The 25193-nt window shown below is 34.8% G+C and overlaps 1 protein-coding gene across 2 annotated transcripts in view; it reads left to right on the forward strand.

Moving 5' to 3' along the window:
* PACRG (parkin coregulated) overlaps positions 1-25193 on the forward strand; it is a 448475-nt gene that overhangs the window by 39212 nt on the left and 384070 nt on the right. For both annotated transcript variants that reach the window (XM_032485313.1, XM_032485314.1), the window contains exon 2: positions 16924-17058. In XM_032485313.1, coding sequence (XP_032341204.1) covers positions 16924-17058 — 135 coding nt within the window. The remainder of the gene's footprint in view (positions 1-16923; positions 17059-25193) is intronic.

The following is a 25193-nucleotide window of genomic DNA, read 5'->3' on the forward strand; positions in this document are numbered from 1 at the left end:
ACAGCCTTTCCAATTGTTACAGTCCATGGAGCCCAAGGAATGCAAGCCCCTGTAGCCACCAGAGCCAAGTGATCAGGGAGCATCCCTTTTTGTGGACTGCACTTGTCTGCGGGCTTTAGCAAGGCTGAATGAGGGTGCCGAGGGCATGGTACCCTTGTGGCTTTAGCTGGGTTAAAGCCTATGTGTTTAGTGAACACCTGCCTGCACTAGCAAGGTATTAAGGAGAGTACAAAAATAGCACTTGCACCTCCACCCCAAAGAAAGTCCCAGCTTGTCCCCACCTCTCTGGCAGGTGTATTAAGATTAGCAAGTGAACTCCTTCACATAAAATCCGGGCACTTCTCTAACTGCTGTCTTTGTGCCGGGTCCCAGAGAAGGAGACTCCCCATAAGCCCTTCAAAAGGGCTTTCTCTGATCCCAGCAGTCCCCCAGGTCCTGAAATGTAAGTCCCATTGTCTTCCAAAACCAGATATTTTGGGCACCTTGTCTTTTCCATGCAAGTCCCAAGGGTTGGAGTGCCTGATGTATGGCACAAATCCTCCTCTCCTCAGAGAGTAGCTCTGGACACATGAGATCCCTTCCTATTTTGTGTCACCATGCCAGGGTGGGATTTTTGGCAAGACTGAGTATTGGCCTTTCTTGCCCTTTTCATTGTGGCCCTTTTACCCTTTGTTGTGGAGGAGCTGTTCAGCTAGTTATCAGTTCTTTTTCAGTGATAGTTTATTCCATATGTAGCTAGATATTTAGTGTGTCCATGGGAGAAGGTGAGATCAGGATCTTCCTATGCCATCATTTTGGACAGCTCCTTAGAAATGTTGTTAGAGTAAAGGAACATAGTATTTCTAACCTTTTTTTTTTCCTTTGAACATACCATAGTTATACAGAATTAGCATGTTGCTTTCAATTTATATATGTGATGCTTATAATTTCACAAACTTCAAGATATCTTTTATAGTTAATGTAAGATTTGTTGAGAAACAATAACTATTATACAGACACTTAACTTAGATTGCATATGTGTGTGCTTACAAGAATTGAAAGCCAAGCTGAACACAGTAATTTCCATTGATATATTTGCTCTCCCCCCACCCTCACACCACTCTAACTCTAGTTTGCTTTGTGCTTCATCTTAACTTTCTTATTTCTGTAGATCAGGACCCAAGTTCAAGATCTTAGAATCATTTTTGACTCCTCCATCTTTCCTCCCCCACCACACATATAAATTTTCAAATATACCAGAAGAATGTCTTCTTATATCTGCTATGTCTTCTTATTTTAAACAGTATGTTTATAGATTGCCTGATCCTTCTATAATGTAAGATTCAAGAGAGTGTGGATCTTATCTGTCTTGTTTACTCCCAAATTCCTGGAACCTAGAACAACAAATACTCAAGAAATATGTCTTTAATGAACTCATGAATGTCACTTGTGTTTGTCTTCCCTTTCCATCTAGACTAGCACCACCTTGGTGCTTTTTACTTCTATTTAAATTATTTAAAATAAACAGCATCCTTTCAGTTTAAATTTTACCACTCAGTACTCTGTTCCAGAAGGAAGAAGGGGAGTACAGGGAGTAATATGCAGTTTTAAACAGAGGCAGTGATGGAAAGCATTACTAAAAAAGTGAGCCATGAGAAAGGACTGGTTCTGATATGCCTGCCAGGAAGGCAGCTTACTTTTTAGATGCTGTTAGTTGCACAGACGTGATGGTGGGAGTGTATGAAAGTTAGCTATGTTATTTCTGTTTTGCAGTGAAGAGGGGCAAGATAACCAGCTGTGACTGAGGATAAGGAAGGGGTGCTGGAGGTTTGAGGAGAGAATAAATGGTATGAAGTAATCATCCATGTGAATGGTAGAGTGAAAGAGTAGGGGGATGTAATAAAATTGCCAGCTTGGTTGTTTTGCTCCAGCTAAATTCAACTGCATAGGTGTTAGCACAGAGTTGGCAAAGAGCTTGATTTAGGCAGCATTAAGGTTTTGCAAATTACACCAACCAAGAGAGTTTAAGGGAGTTAAGTATGAGTGCGAGGGAGGGATTATTAAACTGATTGACCATGAAGTGCAGGAAGAGAAAATAAAGGAGAAAGAGGTAGGTAGGTAATTGTTACAGTGAAGAACTTTAGGGTTTTAGGTTAGTGCTTCAGACAGACTGAGCTGGAAAGATAAGAAATAGTAACATTAGTGTAGGATACTTAAAGTTGAAATTGTGGAGGGACTGCAGTTTTTTGTGATAAGCGTCAGAGTAACTGGCTGACCAGGGTGCCGATCAAGAAGATTGAAGGAGAACTGGTCAAGGAACTTGAGAGGCCAAGATGCTGGTCCCACCATCTACACAAATAGTGAAATCTTACAGAATAGGAAGAAAGTTGCAGTGAGGAGCAAGGCAGCAGTCCATTGCTAGGCCTGGTGTTATAAAATGGGTTTTGAGAGAAAACAACCAACACTGCAGGAGAGGCAGTATCCCTAGGTGAATGTCAGGTTTAAGGTACAACTAGAAGGTGAAAAAAAAACATTCTGAGATGACAGGAGAGTAAAGGAAGTTTTGTGAGGACTGATCGTGAGTGGCAGAGGCTCAAACAAGAGAATGTATAGAACCACATGGGTTTGGGATGCAGAATGACAGCTAGTGTCTACACTTTCCTTGGGCTAAAGGGCATGATGAGTTTAGTCCTGATGCTGCTGAAGCCAAAGTCCTGGGTGGTAAGAGGGGCAGTGCAGTTGAGTTCAGCTTCTCTTAAACCCCGAATTAAGGGGCAGAGTTGTTCTTCCTCCTAACACAAGGGCTCCTTTTTGAAACATGTCCATGGATAAATCTGTCATTTATTCATTTTCACCACAGCATTCCATCTTAGGGCAATGCTATGATTATCCATTCTACTTATTAATGATCTTGTGTTGGTTCCTTTTTTTCTTTTACAAGTGCTGCTGCTATAAACATGCTTATAAGCATCTCTCAGTATGCTTTCTTACTGAGAAAGACAGTAATCATGTGCAAGATACTCTCTAGGGTAGATGCCGAGGGATTCAGTTGCGTGGTCATGGGATAGATGCATCTTTCTATATGCACTTTTACTGGACAATGTCAAATTTTTTCCAAAGTGGCTGTATCAATTTACACTCTAACCAGCAAGAATGAGATTTCCTGTTTCTCTATCTCTTCTCTTACATTTTATATTATCAGATTTTTTTTAATGTCATTTGTCTGGTAGCATAAAGATGTTTTATTGTTTTATTTGCACCTCTGTGATTATTTATAAATTTTAACATTTTTTAATTTGTTGATTGGCTATTCAATTTTATTCTTCTATGAAGTTACTGTTTATTGGGTTGTTTACCTTCTTATTGATTTGTTGGAATACTTCTATGTTTCGGATATTAATTTTTCCTCAGTTGCATGTATTGCATGCCTTTTAACTTTTTAAATTGTATCTTTTTACACGGCCACCTCTTTTGCTGTCTTGTCTTTGGAGATGGCCTGCACTCTGTCTATGGACTGTGTATCTACTTTTAGTTTAACCTGAGCACCCAACCCCCACACCTCATGACCTTTCTCTTGCCTTTTAAAACAGCCTACACTCTATGTAGTATGTCTGTCTAAATTAATCTACCTTTACTAAAAAAAAGTAATAATAATAAATTGTGTCTCTTGATGAACAATTGTTATTAATTTTAATGCAAACAAATTTGTCAATTTATCAATTTATAGCTTGTGTTTTTGTCTTCCTTAAGAAATCCACTCCTATCTCAAAATCATAAAGAATCTTTTTCCTGCATTTTTATTAAATGTGTATGGTTTTGCCTTTAATATTTGTGTTTAAATCACATGGAACTGAATTCAAGTATAGTGTGAGAATTTCACTTTTGTGCATGAATATACAGTTGTCCCAGTACCTGTTCCCATTGATCAGCAATGTCTCTTCTACTATATTATCAAATTAATTTATGCATTCATTTACAAATACTTATTGAACATCTATTCTGTACCTGGTGCTATTAATCTAGCAAGAAAGAAACCAGAGAATAATCCATTATGGAGTTTATAATATAGCTCAGGTAGAAAGGCAATAAACAATAAACATTATAAATACCTTCCACAGTATGTTGGAAGGGAATGAACACTATGGAAAAAAAAAAAAAAAAGCAGAGCTGGATAAAGGGGTTGGGATCCAAAGTGGGGAGACTGTTATTATTAAATGAGATGTCATGATAGGTCTCTTTGAGATTTAGGCAGACACTTAAAAGAGGTGAGGGTGTTCACCAAACAGACATAGAAAGGAGGAACACTTCAGGCAGCAGGGACAAGCAGAGCGTACTCCCAAAGTTAGAAAAATGACTAGCATATTCAAAGAGTAGCAGGGAAGTCAATGTGTCAGAGCAGAGTGAACTATAGAGAGGAGTGTGAAAGAAACCAGAGAAGACACGGGGAGGTCAGGATGTGTAAGGCTTTGTAAGATCTTTGTTTTAGGGTACTTATGCTTTATGTTTCTTTTTTATTTAAATATTTAATCCATTTGGAACTAATTTTGTTGTAAAATGTGAGGAATTGATCCAATTTTAACTTTTCTAGATGGCTACCTAGCTGCCCCACTATCAACTAATGAGTAATCTATATTTTCCCCACTGATTTGAGGTCAACTTAGCTATGTACTGAGTATACATAATCATTCTGGTCTATTGATAGATCAGTGGTCTAACTTGTACCTGTAGGCACTGATAATCTTTTTCTGAGACTTCCTGCCTAATATTATTGATTTATTAGAACACATGAACTTTGGAATCATCTATTTCTAAAAAGAGAAATTAGGTTATATTTTTATTGGGATTGTGTTAAGTTTATAAATTGACTTAATAAAATTGACTATCTCATGATATGTAAAAATATATAATCTTTCTATCACAGAAAATTGTATTTTCTTATTTTGCAAGTCTTCTGTCTTTCAGTCATATTTTAAAGTGTCTTTATTTATATCATATACACTTCTTATGAATTATTTCCAGGTATTTAATATTTTATTATAACTGAGATCTCTTTTCTTAGATTATATCTTCTAACTGGCTATCATTTTTAGACACAAAAACTATAGATTTCTGCCTGTTAATTTTGTATGTGACTGCTTTTCTAATTTTCCATATTATTTGTCCATTTTCAGTTGTTTTTCTTTGTTTTTTGAAGGGTGTATAATCATACAGTCTTTAAAGATTTTATTGTTTTATCTCATCTTCTCCAATTTTTTAACCTTTTTTTCTCTTACCAAATTGTATTAACTAGTACCTCCAATAAAATAGTAAATAATGTTAAGTAATAGAATTAATAGAAGACATCTTTATATTGCTCTTGATTTTAGTAGCAGTGTGTTGTGTTTTCCTATTAAGTATGATACTGGATTTGGGTCTTTTAATTTGCATTTTTTGATGGAGTTTTGTCTATCTTTTATTTTTAATATTTCAGGGTCACTTTGTTTTAGCATAGAGATATATTTTCCTTTGTGAACCACACTGAAAGTTTACTGACTCCTTTTTACACTTATTAATAGCTGAGATGGGTCTGTGTTCTGTGAAATTACTCTGTAATGTTTTCTACTTTTATAAAATCTTTCTCTGTGGTCTGTTTTCTTTGTTTATGTGTATTTGGAAGAATGAATGCATATTTCTTTTGTTTTAATGGTTATATTTATAATTACCACTGTATATAACATCTGTCATCCTCTTTTTTTTATAAAGTAGCTATTAATTTCTAATATGAGCAATGAAAAAAATTAGCATGTCTTCTCTTCTTTCCCCTTCTACAGCACCACCTGATTTGAGTCAATAAAATCACTCTTCTTTGTGTTTATCTTGGTCCAAGTAAATGTAATTTTGTGCTCTACATGAAATCTTTTGACTCCCTGTGATAACAGATAAAGCAAACATCATGCTCATCATCTCTCCCCTAGTCTGTGTTAACTGCATCTTTTGCATATGGCATATTCTTTTACATTCTATACTGTTGTAGTAAAGCCAATCTAAATTGTGTGTTCTATAGTTATTTATATCAAGACTCACCAGCAGTACTTTTGCCAGTTTCCCCTTTCCATTCTTAAGAATCTCAAATTTGTCTTCAAAGAGCTTCCTCAAGTGTGGTTCATAGCAACAATTTTCTTTGAATACTTGAATTTCAAAATACTTACGTGTAAACTTTATACTTGAAAGGCAGTTTTCCTGAAAATGTACACTTTGGCTTACACTTTCTTGTGAATCTTACAGTTATTTTTCTATTGTTTTCTGGCATAAGATGTTAAAATGGAAAAAGTATGAAATCAGCCTGATTCTAATTCTTACAAATGACTTGATTTTTCAATGAGCTATACAAATAACCTTTTATATTTTTCATTTTGATAAATTTATTAACATATGTCTCGGGGGAGATTGTTTTAGCTTTATATTTCCTTGTATCACAGAAATAGTTTTTCAGGAAAATGTTTCTAGAGTTCTATCTTTATTTCAGCTAAATAATTCTTCTATTTTAAAAAAGGTTTTTTAATGATAATTTTAAAGATCCTTCCCCTCCATTTTTTTGAATTTCTTCTTTGAAGATTTTAGTTATGGTTGTTAGATCTCCTTTGTCAATCTTTCACATAATCCATTTTGGACTCTTTCACATCATCTATTTTTATAATTTCAGTCACCTACACCCAATTTGTATTTTTGCAATGTTCCTTTTCTCACTTGAAAACTTATTCTAATTTTATCTTCATATTTTGTATTTTTTATTCCTATTTGTTCTTAAGAGTTCGACCAGCTTATGTTTCATTTTCTCCCAAAACAGTACCATTTCTTCTCTGTCATAATTTTTGCATTTCTAGTGTTTGGTCTTCTTCCATAGAGCTGATTTCTTCAAGCTTTAAAAATTCTTGGCAAAATATTTTATCACAGTGTTTATCTCTGCTTGCTGTTTTTCTTCAATGTTAAGTTTTGTTGCTCTTTTATACTTTTTTTCTTATAGTATTTTTGTTTTGATGCTGTGCTGGGTTTTATTTGAATAGTCATCATTGAATGAGTTGTCTTTTCTTAGACTATAATTTGAAGTCAGTTTCTGGGTCATGTAGAGGGTAATATTCTTCTGGGATTTTTAATTTAAAATCCTTTTCCATAAAATCCTTTTCCATCTCTGTTTTCAGAAAGAATGCTGGTTGCAAATATTATTTGGTTTTGTATTTATTTTGGTGGACTCTTCCTCTGCTTCTCTGATCCCAAATGGCTAGTAAAGGTCTTTGGCTGTGAACTCTGATTACCCCCATTTCTGCAAAAAAGAAACAAAAGTTTGCTTTTCATGGAATTTTCCTCACCAGAAATAAACTTTTTGTTGCTGTTTTCTGGAATCCCTCAGTGATCTCTCATCACTCATTGTCTTTCATCTCTTCCATTCCTCCCAGATGACTTGTGCCTTATCTCAGTGAGCTTTTAGTGGTCAATTTCTTTTCCTCCTAATTTTACAGTAAATGGAGGTCATACTGCATTTGTACAATTTTAGAATAAAAAGAAGTAAGAAATGCTCATTCTAGAAATCATTTTAACTTTTGAGATTTAGTATTTGCCAGATAGCAAAGAACTAAAGTAAGCTGGGGAGGAGGGCATTTTCTTGACTCCTCCTATATTTCTTTTAAAGTCAAGGTATTATCTCATATTTCATTGTGTAATAAAAACAAAGATATAGTAACAAATTTCAAAGGAAAGACAGATGAGGAAACTCCTCACTGACTCAAGTTACGTGATATGTGTGTGTATAAATTACTTATACAAGTATGTGGAATGTTTGTATCTGGTACTAATATCTAACATATTCCAAATTATTCTTAAAAATTTGTTTCAAATCATGTAATTACATATGTTCATCTAAAGTAAACTATAACTATGCAAGAATGAACAATTCTGAATATAAAGGAAGCCATTGATAAATCTTCTAGGTTTGTGAGTTATGAGTTTCTAGTTAGGGTTGGTTAGACAAATGGCCAAGACTAGCTTGTTAATAAAGAAGAGGTTAAGAGTTTATTCTCCATGTGGACTAGTTGGCTTTATTTTGGCTACAAGCTGAGCTAACTTCAGCTAGCTTTCACGAATGAAGATCTTGGCTCAGGAAAAATGCACGTTATTTACTAAAAAATAAAAATATAAGGTAAACAAAAGTAAAAACATAAAACATCTAGATAGGGAATGATGCATTACTATCTTTACCTAGGATAGATGATGTACAGTTTAGATAAGTCTTCATTCCTTCTTCTTTTCCTTTCACATTCTTCACATTTCTTTCATGGTTGAATGAACTGTGGTATAAACCATGGTGGAAAAACTCAGACTAATAAGACTCTACTCTTGTATATCTAATTATGTTGTCTTCCAGTTAAGTGGTAATATGCATGTTTGGTATTTGCCATAACACACACATTTTTGCACATTTCTTTCTTCCTTCGCCTGACTATTGGAGTTTGTAAATTATAACTAGAGTATTTAATATCTCTGTAAAGTGTATGAACTTTTAAATTAGTTTGTTTTAGAGGAAGACAGAGACTGATGGGAAAGCAGAACTCTTTTTTTTTTTTTTACCAATATAAATATCTTTTATTGTAGACAGTTCTAAAAATTGTTTTCTATTAAATAGCTAGTTCTTTCTGGAGAACATCAGTTTGTATCATTAGACACAAGGATTTTCAAATTTTCTATTAAAATATTCATGATCTGTAAGATGCAAATAGTAATAGTCTCTTCACAGATACAAAAATAACATTTTTAATCTAATTATTCAGTAAGAAATAATTCTGTTGTAAGACACTGAAGATATATGTTTAGATATAAACTATTTACCGTGCTTTCAACATTAAAGGTATAAGAGGAACAGAATGTATTTTAAACTCTTACCCATTTATATTCTCCTTTCACATTTAGCTCACTCATTTCTTTGGCCTTAGTGTTAGCTCTGACAGTGTATTAGCCACGCTGTCTCAGTCATTGAGGCATTTTATCAGTTCCACAAGACAGACACTAAATAGCACAGTCTAAATTGAAATCTCTGATGACTCTCTGGAGACAAGTTGATAGCAAGAATCATACTTGGGCACTTAAATATGTGGCCTTCTCCCATATTTTGCTGCAGGAAGAGAGCAGCTTTTAAGTAAACTTTTTTAGCCTTCAACTGTCAAGATTTCTTTTTTATCATTTGATTATTGCATCTCATTTTGTTAGGCAAGACTATCAATCTTCTTTTTTTTTTCCCCCTACAACGAAGAATTTAAGGGACCATGGATGCCTATTACTTTAAACAAAACAATTCAAAAGAAATCATGTATTCCAACCACTGCTTTCAGGACTATTTTAGATTATAGAGACAATTTTGAAATAAACTCTTACTTCCAAGTGTGTTATAGTTTAGTTATAAAATTTAAATGACATAACCGTAATTTGCCCAGCAATCTTTAGGACTTCCTTATGTCATACAGTTACTGCAAAAGCATTTTTAAATCAAATTATCAGATCCTAGCCTGAAAAAGTCTAGATCCATGAAACTGAGCTTGTTATTAAGATAGTAAAGATGAAAAAATAGGCCTTGAAATGGAAACTTGGATGTGTTTCCATAGCCCCTTTGAAGTTCAATTTATCCAGAGTAAAATAAGAAATTCCTGTGCCCTTTGAGATTCCTCTTAATGCTACAAGTAGGTGAACTCTCTGACAATATTGTACGTCCTCAATATTTGTTGAATTAATAAATACCCATGTTAGGTTCAGAGGTATAGACAGAATCTTAGAGGTGTAATTTTTAATCTAACATATGAGGAAGCTGAGGATGTGAAGGGTACAATCACTTGCCCTTGTTGTAGGGCAGCACATCCATCCAAGTTTATGCTTCCTTCTGTACTGCATGTGTCTTCACAGTCCTTTTGGGAACAAAGCAAGAGGTAACTTATTGTCAAGTAGAAAAATTAAGTCTAGTACCAAAGTCTTGTAAATTTTCTACTTGAAGTATTTGTTGTTTCACTCCATCTTACTCTTTTCACTAACACTGTATCTCTTTCTCGTGCTGCCTATCTGAAAAACTCTATTATAAGTTATTTGGGCTTCTGGTAATCATCATATGACAATACTAATTTAAGTCTAACTTATTATAATATTCACAATATTAATATTAGTTTTATTTATGCTATTTATATTTAAGCTAGTCTCTGCAAGCACTTTAGACTAAGTTATTTCATTTTAAGTATCAAACAAGACTTAGATTTTAGGCAAAATTTTGCCATTTGTCAAAGTGAATTTCAAAATAGGAAATGATGGTTTTTAATGTGAGAGCTTTTTCAGAGAAAGGAAATATGTATTGGTCTAATCAATGTTGAAGTTTTGGTTATAAAGTTGTGGTAATAATTGATAATTACTTAGATGTAAAATATAAAAAATTTCAGGCAAATTAACTCTGATTTAATAATTAGTAACTACATAAGTTATAAATAGACAGGTCTATGCTACAGTAACCATAATTCTCTGATAATTATTTCTAATTAAAATTGCACAGAATTCATGTTTATAGGAATTACAATATATTTCTGCCTGTTTCCACTGAAAAATATAGCTACCTTGCAAGGCTAAATAAATTTTTGATGAAAAGGAACGATGCCTTAAAACCCAAATGTTTTATCTTCTGAGTGTGCAGAATTCTGTGTATCTTTCTGTGGCATTTATCACATCCTTACTTCTATAGACGATTTTGAGAGATATTCTTATCTCTTTTCCTAAAGATATATATCTGGAGACTAATATATTTGACTTATCTGTCCCCAGTAATCCAAACCTAGTGACTTGGAAATATTATGTACTCAATACATTTTTCAATGAATGATATAGGTACGATCTATTTTAGAGCCAGTTTCTTGAATGTTTCTAATAAATATTTTAGTTTATGTGACCATAAATTCTTGAATTCAGATTTGTAAGTTTCTAACACTGAAAAATTTGTAGTTTACTTCACAGTTTCCTCTGGCCATTTTAGATAAGTGTATTAGTTTTACATATATCTAATCTGAAATCCATTCTGGTTCCGTAAGTGATTAAATAGTTTATGAATTCCAGTGTTATAGTCCATTGATATTCTTTTACTCCCCCATTCCTCCTGTTTTAACAATGACACATTGCTAGCAGCCCAGATTTTGACAGCCCATAGGGCAGGATAGCTCCCAAAGAGTATTTCTGGTTTTACTTCATATTCCTTATTCTTTCCTCAGTGCACTGTATTCTGGCTTCCACCCCATTATACCTCTATAGCTCTTTGATTTTCAGAGGTCTGTCAGTCTTCTTCTTAATTGACCTCCTTGTATCATTAAAACAAAAGAAAACAAAATAGAGCTGTTCCCTCTCATTCACTGATCTCTGGGATACCATCCCTTCCCCATTTACTTGCCACTGTTCCAGTTGTTCTTTCTATTCTCCTCTAAAATCCACTTATTATTAAGTCTCCAGGTAACATGCTGGGTTCTCAGGCTTTTTCTTACTCTTTACTTTCCTTTTGGGAAAATTTGCCAATTTCCATAGATTGAACCCAACCACTCAATAATAGACAAACTTTGTCAACAGCCTAGATCTATCTCCCTAATGAGCTCCATACAGATTGTTCCAGTGGTCTAATGGCCAAGTGTAGTTTGTCCTCAAGGCATTTCAACTACAACGTGAAGAGGAGCCTAATCCCACCGCAAGGTCGAATATGCCTTCTTAGGGAAGGTTTCTTAGGAGAGATGAGGTTTGTGCTGAGTCATGAAGGTGACTGGTAGTTTCAGGAGAAAAAGGAGGAGGAGAAAAGGGAGTAAACGAGTGAAAGAGAATAACAGGTTTATGGGGCAGCAAAATCATGGAGACCAAAGACAGCAGAATCTGAGAACTGCCAGTACTGGGGTATAATATATGCTTGGGTGCCTGTGGAGGAGTGGCTGGGGAGATGAACAGTCAGCTTGCAGATGTCTTTGTGCAGCATGTGCATGGGAAATCATGTATGGATTTTAAGAAGATGAGATATATGATTTAATTAGTCAATTAAAATATTCATTGTGCAGCTGACAGAGAAATGATCTAGACAAGGCAGAGTTGGAGGCAAAAAAGGCAAGTGAAGAAAAGATAAAGAAACTTTCCCATTAAAAATTTAAAACCTTTAAATGCTAAATAAATGAAAATGGAAAACAAAGATAGGCGATATTGTAGAAAATGGTACCAATAGCTAATATATTTTGATATAAAAAGCTCAAACAAGTTGATTTAATATAGAAAAGACATGAACATACATTCAAAAATGTGTGCATATAGCTTTATACTAAAATGAAAAAATGTTCATTCTCATTTGTTAAACATAATAATCCAAATTGAACAATATGAAGATGTTATAGACTAAATGTTTATTTCTCCCCAAAGCTTTTATGTTGAGGTCTTAACCCCCAATGTCATGGTATTTGGAGGTGGGGTCTTTGGAAGGTAATTAGCTTTAGGAGATGGTCCCATGAGAGTGGGGTATCCATGATGGATTAATGTTCTTTTAAGAAAAGAGACCAGAGCACTCTTTCTCTCTCTCTCTCTCTCTCTTTCTGCCAAAGGAGGATACAGGGAGAAGGTAGCAGTCTGCAGGGTAGGAGAGGGGTTCTACCCTGGATCCAGACCTTGCTGGCACCCTGATCCAGCCTCTAGAACTGAGAAAATAAAATTTTTCCTGTTCAAGACATCCAGTCTGTGCATTCGGAAGCCTATCTCATGTCTGCTGAGTACATGACCGCTGTGACCCACCAGCTAGCTGCTTAACCAAAGTAATTTCAAAAAATCCAGATTTCATGTTGATATATTTCCTAATGAAAATATGAAATTAATGTTTTTGCATTTTGTTGTTTCAGTGTTAGTGAGTCGGCTAACTGGACCAATTAGAATAACAATATAGATTCCCCACTTGAAGTAAAAGTCTCCTTTTTTTTAAGCAGTTTCAGTTTATGTAAAAATTAAATCTACTGAAAAGGAAACTTTCAAACTATATGATGAAGAAGTTTAGAGAGCCTTAACTTCCTTCTCATGCTAATTATTGTTAGTTTTGTGACCATATGACAGATACTGTGATCTAAGTCCTAAATCCATTACAGCACATTCAATAAATGTCAGCATATAAAGTATACTGTCATCTGTAGTCACCACAAAGTGCATTCAATATCTTGGTTCCCAAGTGCATTAGATTTTATTAAAAGCATTCTGCCACAACATCCATTCTTCCTAATTGGTTTACAGATAGCCCCCACCATTCAGGCAAATCTAAATTGCATTTCCCCACAAATCTAGTTTGATGTATGTTTCCTTATTTGCTCTATATTATTTATCATAAATTGGGATAAAATCCTTAAAACATGAAATAAAATTTACAGTAGCTCTTCTTGTACAAATATGAGACTTACATAAGGATTCTTAGCAGTATTTTCAATTTTTAAAGTTCTTTAGTTAAGCTATATCCATCTGTGTGATTTCCAGTAATAATCTTTATTACCTTTCCAGAGGTTAATTATATTTCACTTGATTTTTCATATACATATTTTTAGAATTAGTTGGAATTCTGGAATGAATTATGTGTAGAATATAAAAAATAGTATGTCCTTCTATCAGGTTTAAGTGGGTACATATGTATTTGGAACAGAAAAAAGTACTATTTAGGGACATAGTGATAGAGCATCTGCATAAAATTAGGTATTGTCCCTGTTGCACTAAAGGGTCTAAGTGATAATATTCTAGTCAGTTTTATAAATCACAACTTTTGAGATTCCAGCAGTTAATTTGGAATGGATCTATAGCAGAATTCAAAAGAATATAGTGCTTAAAAAGAAGTAAATGGCAGAAATATAAAAACAGAGGCTTACAGATACTCAAGAAAGTGTTGTCATTGTTGAGTTTATTACATATTAATACGGACAATTTTGTAAAAGTAAATAAAGACTTCATGGAACTGTAGGTATTGAATGATTTCTGTAGACAGCCCAAGAAAATTTATGGGAAGGAAGAGGAAGTATAAATTATCTATTACAATTTATAAAACGCCTTTTTGGTATCTTAGAAATGTGTTCATTCTTTGAAAAGTTTGGACAATTAAAGGTTTGAGTTCAGGATCTGAAAGATTGGGGTATATTTAGGATAAGAGACAGAAGGAAAAAGAGAAACCAAATGTAAGATAAATACAAAGAAAAGGGAGAAATACAGATAATCTCAAACAAATTTTAGGTCAGCTAAACAAACGAGATGCTTGCTGTCAACAGCATAAGTAATAACTGGGCATCTAGAGAAACTGAAAAGGATGGTTAGCAGATGTTGAGCAGACAAAAGATCTAAATAATTATTGCAGCTGAATTTTTAAAATGAAGACTTGTCTTTGATCTCTAATGGAATAGTAAAGAGGCCCCCAACACCCAGTGTCAGTGGAGAACATATAGGGGGGGCTTGGTCCTCCACTCCAGCCAGCAATAATGAGGATCTTTTCCTTTCCGTTGTGATGGGGTCCAAGGATGCCTCATGGGGGGGACTTCACCATTGCCCAGCAGCAAGGAGGCTACTCCATCTGTGTTGTCAGTGTGGGGAGCAATAATGAGGCATTGCTACCCTTCCCTGTCAGAGAGGTGACAGTGGAGGCCAGTGGTGCTGAAACTCCCATCATCACCCAGTATCAATGAGGTGCTCCCTCCACATGGTTTAACAGAGGCCGATGGAGTACTAGGACTTCTGCCCCAGCCTGGTAGGAATGCGGTGGTGCCCCCTACTGCATTCCTCCTAGAGAGATGTCAGAATAAACCAGCTAAAACAGAAGGTTTAAGACCTAGAGTCTCATAATATACCAATGTCCAGATTTCAATAAAAAATCAATTAGCACACCAATAATCAAGAAGCTTGTAAAACAAATGAAAAAAGACGATCAGTAGATACCGCACACCGCCAGTCCCTGGCAAACACAATTCTACTCTCTGTTTCTGTGAGTTCAATTATTTTAGATTTCACCAAAAAAAATGATATCACACAGTATTTGTCTTTTTCTGTCTGACTTATTTCACTTAGCATAATGTCCTCAAGGTCCATCCATGTCATTCCAAATGGCGGGACTTCCTTCTTTTTATGACAGAATAATATTCCATTATATATATATAGTATAGTATATATATATATATGTATTTAAAAGTTAATTTTTCAAAAACATAAAAAATGAGGCATCTGTTGACCTGTAGTCAATACTGTATAATAATACACACACACACATACGCATGCTTGCTGGCTAAATTTTCTTTCTTTAGCCTGTGTTCTACCAGTCTTTTGGAGGTGTTAAAATGGTGACATGATGGTAGATAGTAATGTTTTTAATGTAACTTCTTGGCAAAATAAGTTGTTAATTCTTTATTGGTTCCCAAAATTGTGATTCAAAATTTAATGTTCTATGAATTGCAGAAGTCCAGAAATGATATCTCTACAGTTTCCATTATACTAATTGTGTTGACAATGTTCTCCTTTATATATAGCATCCAGCTCAGAGCTCTGCACAAAGTAGCTGTCATACACATATGGTTATTTAACAACTGAATGAATTTGGCTGAAAACAGTGACTAATGGTTCTAATACCAAAACAAATGTCAAATCTTCAGCAAGTAAGAGGGATATCTTGCTTCCCCACCGCCCAGTGTTATCTGTTACTTATGTAATCATATGCTGGGAGTAATGTGCTATGTAATGAAGAACATTCTAAACTCTAATAAATGCCTTTGTGTTACCTCACTCTTCATTTCCACTTCAGCATTTAATCATCTTAATAACATATTTCTTAATATCCCACTCAATTTCTGACATTAGTCTTTATATGTGCTTCAGGTAAAATGAATTGTCACTATCTGTTATATTAGATATATTTTATATATACTTCATTAAAATTAAAGGTTTTCACACAGATACTAAAAATTAACATGATATCAAATAACTTAAAATATTAAAATATTAGGTAAATTATTTGCTATCTTGTCTATGTTAGTAATTAACAAATAATTATGTTTTATTAAACTAATAAATGACTAATATATACTTCTTTTTACAAGCAGTAAAGACAATCACATTTAGACTATATGTAAGGAACAACACAGTGGACTATAATTTTCTGAAAAGTTCACTAATCATTTTGAATTTTGTAAGGTGATGAATTAGTTCATATGTAAATAATGCAGATTTAAAAATTATACTCAATGTGAATAACTCAATATGCAATATTTCTTCTTTGATAAAAATCTCAATTTGGCAGAGGAAAGATTCTCATATAATCTCTTCTAGTTTTTTTCTCATAAATTCATATTATCAAATGTATGCTATACACACAGGGTAGACCACCATTTTTCTTTTAAACTCTCTCATTTATCATTACTTAATATTACATCACATTTTAATGGCTTTGTTGTTAATATTCATAACCTGAAAACATATCCTATTATTTTATTTATATAGAAAGATTTAAAGGAGAAATTTTAAATTTATTTCTTCAGCATTCCACAAAGTATATCGGACCTGAGACTAGAATCTGTGATTATTAGGAATCTTTAAAGTTTTAACACTCTGAACTTAGTTGGTTCTATTAAAATGTTTTCCTTAAACAAAAGTTCAGGCTTTTCTTCTTTATAAAGTGATATTTTTAAGTGACATTTTCTAGGAATGCTTTGTAAAGTAGCTTGAAGTAAAGTAAATCCTTAATAGTGATTAGAAAATAATTTTCTTCAAATGTTTGTGTTAGTGAGATTTCTGTTGTCCATTATTAAGATAATTCGGTTTGTCTTCCAGAACATTTTATACAAAATGAAACTTAAAAAAAAAATAGTCTTTTCACTGTGCATTTTTCAGTATGTTTTAAAGTCTGATTTCTATTTTTTTTTTTCCTGGAAGGTGAGAGGCCCTCCAACTGCAGGAGCTTTTAAAGAAAGACCAACCAAGCCTACAGCATTTCGAAAATTTTATGAGCGAGGAGACTTCCCAGTTGCCCTTGAACATGATTCGAAAGGGAACAAAATAGCGTGGAAGGTAAGTCAGGGCACAGCTGGGGGAACCAGCTGTGCTCACTGTGGAAGTGACATCTCCCAATGCCAAACTTGGCTGATAAGTAAATAAGCTGGAGTGATTTCTCAGTGAATGGAAGATGGTGGGTAAGCTCTTAAAGGAAGCCCCCCATGTCATCCGTCCACCTTGACTAACAATTAAATTATAGCCTGCAAAAAAAAAAAAAAAATGACAGAGTTGCTTTGCCTCAGAGAATTGTCTGCTGCCCAATTCATCTCTTATTTTTATGAGAGCCTGGCATCCCAGCTTGTTTCAGGCAGTCCATCAGATGATGGAACTGGTGGCTGGATACAGAGAACAACAGCCATTCATCTCCCCCAGATTTCACCTTCCTGCAGGACACTTCCAAATGGAAGCTTTAATTACCTAAATGGATAGGTCAAGATTGTCTGCTCCCTGGAAATGCAGAGTGGAATACGAAAGCAGGCGGGTTCTCACGGCTGCCCTCTCCTCTCTGTCTGCAGCACGCGTCGGCCGGTGCAGTGGCTGTCATACATGCCCTGTTAGAGGCTGACCTCCGCCTCTGAAACCATTACAGCACCGACATTTTTCTGACAAAAGGTTAATTGGCTTCAAAATAAATGTATTGCCTAATGACTCCATTCTAATGTGGCTGTGTTTCTTTCTAAAAGGCTCACTGATGTTATTTGTAAAAACTTGCCAATCTTTTAACTGGAGAAGGCTTTTACATTTAATTTGAAAAATGAAAGCTGATCTCCAACCAGCTTCTGCTATTTAATTATTTTTGTTATCAAGGACTTTACTTTGGGTGATATTTATCAGCTAAAAGGGCTTCTCTGCCTAAAGATAGAAAAGCAGTTGTGCATGTGTGAGTATCACATCAGGTTAAGGAACACAAAAGGTTTTTGCCGAATGCTGTTTTAAATCTACCAGTTGATCCATTTAATAAAAAAGGTCCCACAGTAGTGTCCGAAGGTGAATGTCAGGATTGTTTGTAATTAGTAACAAATACATTTACAATAAAAAGTAAAAGTGATCGAAGTGAAGAATTCATCAAAGTAAATAGCTTAGAAATGTTTGTTAAAATTAACCTTTTCCTCCTTTTATGGAAAAATTAAAAGAATTGTGTTATTTCTAGTATGTCATTAAATGTTGTCATATAATTATCAAACATCTTGAGTAGTCACATGATACCCAGTTATTGAATTTAGAATTATTACAAATTATATTGGTAATAGAAATCTGAAGGTGGCCTTTTTATCAAATTTTGTCATAATTTTTTTAGCAGGAAGAGAACATTATTATCTTGTTTTTAATCGTCTCTATTAAGTTTTGAATTTGTTATGTGAAAATGTGAATAATGAAAAAATTTATAACAAGTATAGCTAATTTAGATATTTTAGTCTTAAAAAACTTTAATTTGGGGCTTTCCTTATATTTGATTAGTTATATGGATTTTGTGTTTGTCTACGTACTGATTCATGCAAGACAACATAGTGGAGGTTCTTAAGAACTTGATTTCTTTTGAGTAAAAGAATATGCCATATTTTTTGTGTTTTAAGTAATTATAGCACATAAAAATTGTGTCAATGAAAAGAATTCATAGATTAGTTTTTGCCTGTTCAAGTAATCTTATGAGTAACTTTTAAGTGTCAAGAGACTAGAAAAAATCGTCTTGAAAGTTACAAAAATACACAATGAATCATTTTGCTTTATCTTTGATAATCCAACAGTCAGAAGGGATATAAACTGCTTTTCTTTTTTATAGCTATATTAATTCTTTTAAGCTACTATTGACTATTGTACTGATTCAGCAAGCTAAAAAGTCAGAATAAAGAGGAAGCAATTTATTTGCTGCCTCTGCTAGGATAATAGCCTACATTTAAAGAAACATCTTATCCTATAACCCATAGACCTCTATCTTCTAAAGCTTTACAAACCACATTTCAGTTGTACTGCTGTAACGTTGAAGGTAAAACACTAAGATTATTAAGCATAGGCTTGTGAACCATCTCTCGATATATTCATGTTTATGCCTTGGTGCACGTTCTGTGGGGAAGGACTGGTACTTGGTAAGACCAGAGGACTTCTTTTAGGATGACGTTTCTGAAGAAGGGGCCTTGGATATTGAAGGAAGCCGGGCTCCCCATGTATACCACAAAAAACAAACTAACCAAACACCCAGAGCCCATACTGTACTTCCCTGTGTGTGAACAGAGTGCATGAGCCCTGGTCAAGTGAACCTCTTATTTCATGGGCTAGCCGAGTCCTCCCTGAAGGTCCCTGGGCAGCTGTGATTCCCAGGATAACACTTGTCCTCTCTCCCCTGTCACTCCTTGTGACACCCCTGGGACTCCAAGGACAGTGATAAGTACCTGAAATGGTGGGTATGATTAAGTGGCAAGATCTACTTCTTTTTATCAGAATTTCGGGAGGCCTGTGACTGAAAGGCTGAGTCACTGCCTTGAGCTGTGATAAAGGCTTTCCGGACATCTCAGGCTCATTCATTCCAATCTGTGAAGTTGCTGAGAGATGACCCCTACCCAAAACCTCAAATCCCCCCTCTATTTGTCCTGGATTAGCTGACCCGATCAAAGCTCTATTAGAAATCACCATGTACTCTTGAAATAACAAAGGCACTCTATGGTAATATCTAATAAATGGCCCACTAAAGTCAGAACATAGAAGTAAGAGTTAGAGACAGGTAAATGTCTTTGCAAGTTTAGATTGCTCAACCCACATCTGAACTGCCATCGTAGCTTAGTGCACATGAAGTGGTCATTTGTTCCACATGTCAAAACAACAGGCAGACCAAATGCTGTAATCCCTGTGGTTTTGTGTGTTCCTTGTGGTGTTGCTGAAGATCTGAGCACTGTCTAGTGCAACTTTCTGCAGTGATGGAAATGTTCGGCATCTGCACTGTCTAATATGGTACAAGTAGCCATATGTGGCCATTAAGCACTTGAAATGTCCCCAGCGAGACTGAGGAACTAAATTTTTAATTCTAATTAATTTTAATTTAAATAGCCACATGGTTACCATATTAGACTGTGCTGCTCTAGATTAAGTTCATGGCAGTTAAAAATAGATGCCTGAACCTGCTAGCCAGAGACAAGACTACAGCTATGTAAGAATTATTATTAAAGTGGGAAAATTGGACTGATGTATGCATTTTTGTCATGGTTGTGCTTATCATACATTCCTTAGTAAATATGAAAAAGGGTTTTGCAAAATATTTGCAGTGAAATTTTCTATATACTTACTGGTGGCAAGTTAATGACCTATGAAAGATGAATAGCTCTGATCTGGAATATGAAATCTACCAGGCAAGCTCTGACATACCTTTTTTATTTTTAAATATGCATTCTAAATATAGTTTAAGAATTCTTTATTATCAATGGTATTGAATCCATTACAAAGCATACTAATTGCTCTAAACATTCAATCTGCTTCTTTTAGTGCATTTTCTTGACTCTACTAACATTCCAGAAACATGGTTTAGTCTGTTGCTGATATCTTCAATATCCAAAGTACAGGCAACAGAAGTGAACAAGCACTAACCATTCTGAGTAAATTACAGAGCAGATAATCAGCATGAACTGTGGACATTTAAAAACTGTGTTTGAGTTTCCACACCTAAAATTTCCATTGTTCAGTCTCCTGTACTTTTGTGGTATGATCATATGCCTTTATAAGCATAGTGCAGGGTGGGGTGGGGCTCTGCCTAAAGGACCTTCTGGAGAGAAAAGAAATGTCATACAAACTTGCAAGACATTCCGCACGTTGTCTCCCCTTCTGCTGCTTAAAGAAGGAGTGACACAGACATAAGTGTAGAAGATGGTCCTTTGGTGTAGAGAAGCTTTAAATTGCATCAAAGCCAGGCATTAAAGCACTAGTCACAGGGGAATATAAATGACATGGGAGTTTACTCCGCTTTTCTGTGAACTGCTGTCTGCTGCCAGCGTCCTCCATCCATGAGACTGACAGCCTTCAGGTCTCCTCAGGGGTGGTCCTCTCCCTCCTTCCTCCTCCCCTTCCCCCGTTCCTCCCCTTCTTCCCCTTCTCTTCTTCCTTCCTCCCTTTCTTCCTCCTCCTTTTCCTCTTTTTGTTTACTTCCCAGAATCCATATTTCCCCTTAGATGTCCCAGGCTGATTTTGTAGAAGGAGCCAGGAGTCCATTCTAGTTCTCCATTTTGGGCAGGAATCTGAAATCATTTCGAGTAATCACTCAGAAAGACTTGAAACAGTCCTTGCTACACACTCAATGAGGAGCAAAATATTAATTACAGGTGCACTGTGAAATCACTTTTATTATAAATTCTAATCTCAAGATACTGTTTTAGAATAGTATGAGAATACTATTTTACAGTATCCAGTATAGACCTTGGGAGAAAGAGTTGGAGAAAACTGTAATAGTCACATTGGATTTTTAAAAAAAAAAAAAACTATATGATATTATAAACCATTGCCTTATTTTGATAAAATTATATGGAAACAGCTACAACTACACTAAGATGTCTCTAAATTTCCTTACTTTATAGACATTCTGATGCAGTAAATATTAGTAGAAATCTTTTTTCCATGCTACGTGACAGAATGTGACATGCACTGGTATGCACTTAAGAGAGTCTTGTTTTCCACTATTTCTGATTTCTAATGAACATGCTTAAGGATGGTCCAGGTACTAGAAAGGTTTGAATAAGAAACAGACACCCTATAACTGTCTAGCCAAATCAGGATATAATACAAACCCTATTATAGATGGCGAGTAAAACAGCAAACCTCCAAACTGTCTCATAACGGGAAATGCTCAAAATGGACTTGTACTTTGCCTCAAATTCCCCTCTCTCAGAACCTTATAACTCTTCATCTGGTAATGTTGTGGTGGCATTGTCCAGAGTAGCTTAGCTGCCTGGGGTATTTCTGCTTTCTTGTTTTCTTATCCTTTATTTGGTATGTAAATCATCTTTAATAGCTAGTTACGTTGAAATAAAATTAATGAAGCCAGAACTATGTGCCTCTGATACACATAGGCAGGTATAGGTAAGTGGCCTGTCCCTGTACCTGGTGGTCTCTCCTCACTGCCAAATGCATTATTTCCCTCACTGGCCTATTGGAGATGTATATAGTTTCACCACTGATGCATACACCTGTGAGGTTAATATCATTAATTGTACAGTTACTTGATTAAAACTTGAATCACACAACATTGTTTTTCAATTAAAAATTTAATTCATAAATTAACACTAATAAGGTAAAGACACACTTTTCTATTTTTTAACCAGTGAGTTATATATGAATTCATTTATGTATTTATACTGCATTTTAATACTAAAAGATTTTAAGTTGTTTTACAAAGAACTATAAAATACAGAAATTTAGCATATAATAAAAAAGATGAGAGAAAGTAAAAGCCACGTAAAGACCTACAAAAGAGTCAATATCAATATTTTATTAATAAAAATGGCATATCCAGAAGTCTTCTGAGGCAGGGACTTTGTCTGTATTCCTAGTTTGTTGACTCCTTTATCTCAGTGCAGTGCCTGGAACAGTATCTGGCACAGAGTTGGTGCCCAGTGATGTGTGTTGAATGAATGTAAAACATCCTGGGACTAGTTACCCCTAAGTTTGATTTATCTAGGCACTGTGACCATTCCTCTCACTTTCTAGGCCCCCCCACCCCATCTGTGATGACCAGGTACAGAGTGATTGATGTGGCCCTTTTTAATTGGGAGCTCTAGGAAAGTTTGTTTTATAGTTACTAAAATAACTATATATTGAGATGTTCATGAAATACTTCAAAGAACGGATACTGGTTAGAAATCAGCTGTACAGACCAAGTCTTCAAAATGCTTAGATTATATGTAATGCTTTCCCCATTATTACTGATTTCTTAAATTTCTTAAATTTCAAAATGACAAGTTTATTTTTCTTTCTAAATGGCTAAAAACATATGTCCAATCTGAACATCCTAGTAAAGAAAATGCTGTACATAAATTAATTGGATGCTAAAATTTGTTTTAAAAATGTCTGTTGATGGTGGCTGAACAACAATTCTCTGTTGACCTCCCAGATGCTAATATTCATATATAACTCAATTCAGAATTTCTTCTCTGGTATGTTCTGCTTTTTTTCAGTTCTTAGAGGCATTGGCATTCATGAACTATAAAAAGCTCTGTCAGTGTGACTGTTTTCACTGACATAAATGATAATTTCCTACTAGGAAAAACATTTATTGAATATAATTATTATTAAAATGTTCACTAATTTTGTTACAATTAAAATCATCCCCAAACTATGATAGCTTATTATCTGTCAATACTACTGCATTTTAAAGTAAGTCACACTGTGATATGATACCTAATCCATTAACCTTCAGTATATCATTGCCAAAATTCTATAAATTTGATTAATAATTTAGTCCTTTGATGCCTTCAATTTCTTAAGGGTTCGAAAAACTAATGCAATATCTATTATCCCCTCAGGCAAAATCGATACTGATTTTTGAAATTTTGTAGGCAAATTTATTTGAGTTGAATAATTTGTTTCACATGAAGAAGAATGAATGTACTCTTGGAATTATCCTGGGCTTCTGTTTCTTTTGATAACTGCCAAAACTTGAATCTGGATAACAGGCCTTAGTAGAATTTGTAAGGCAAATTTTACAAGAGGAGTGACAATTTACCTGATTTTTGTACAAGAAGAGAGCTGCCACATTTCCTCTGTTAATTCCTCTGTGATTAATTAATAGACAGATCTTATTCTAGAAGTCTTGGGGAAAAAAATCCTCTGGCAATTAATGTGCTGTTCTGTTGTTTTTTTCTTTTTTTTTTTTTTTTTTGGAGGAGGGGACTGCCTACACAATTAATGCCGTTCTTTTATATGATGTAAATTGCTATGTGTTAAAAGTGTACGGCATAAAAATACAGCAGGAATCAAAAATAACTTTAATTTAAATTGGTTAGATGACCTCTGAAAGCTTGAAGAAAGATTTTCTGCTGAATGGGCTGGTGCCTCCTGCTGCCTGTGTAATTTATGTGAGAAATTAGTGTGAATGGTTCACTTTTATGGAGCACTGCTGCTTGTAGCAAGCCTGCAGAAACAATTTTCCCCCCAAGCCTCCATCTGTTCTTCAAACTAGGGCATATGCCATCTCATCGAGCTTGAAAGTCAACTGATTTATAACTCCTGGAAAGTGTGTAGATTGAAAAGAAAGGTCGACCACTGCTATGTGACAGTGATTTGGTAGGCATCGGCTAAAGACGATTCACATTACTAGGGACCCCAGGGAAACAAGCAATGCTATAAGTTTCATATCTCAGTCAACTGACATCTAGAAGAAAAACAAATCACTCCTGCTTTTCAAGTTGCACAACCCCTGCTGTTGAAAAGTAGGAGCAACCTCGGTAGTGCAGGAGTGCCACAGCTAAAACTTCCTGTCAGCATCCCATGCAGAAGTGGGACTGCTGCCACCCTCCCAGTGATAGATGTATCAGTACTCAGAAGTCCACCTCAGGAGTATCAGTACTCTAATCTTAAAGCTAAAAATCTGTGTTGCTGCTTTACAGACAGTTTTGTTTGGGGACACAAGTTGGCCTTTGATGACTTTTCTTTGTCTACCAGAGGGAGAAGTTCCATTTCTGTTCCAATTAGTAATTTAATGAATGGTTCCTTTTCTGTCTTATCACTTGTCACATATTCTTTCTCTTTATTGAAGCACATTAAAGATCAAAAGTTGTTTGACAGATGACAAATGGAATCAGATTGATGGTATGATAGTTAAAAATAAACTCAATGTTTGTTTGATGTTTTTAATTGAGAATGGTCAGTGTCTATATTTGAGGCTTCTAGATATTTAGTAAATGTTCAACCTCCTGCAGTTATATTAGTTTTTCCTTTTCTTTCAGGTAAAATCTAAATAAAGTATTAGTGAATAATCATATCAATTTTAATACATATTTGAGGCAACAATTTCAGGAAGTTACATTTTACCTTTATCAAAAGAAGGTTATCCTGACTTTGAAAGTTCTATGCAAAATTAATGCTGCTAGAATAATAGGTTGAACTCATGTAAAAATGTAAATTTTTATCCTTATTTTTCTTATAAAATTTTATTCTCAATACAAAATATATACATG

Source organism: Camelus ferus, chromosome 8 (genome assembly GCF_009834535.1).
Source record: "Camelus ferus isolate YT-003-E chromosome 8, BCGSAC_Cfer_1.0, whole genome shotgun sequence".
Taxonomy (NCBI): Eukaryota; Metazoa; Chordata; class Mammalia; order Artiodactyla; family Camelidae; genus Camelus; species Camelus ferus.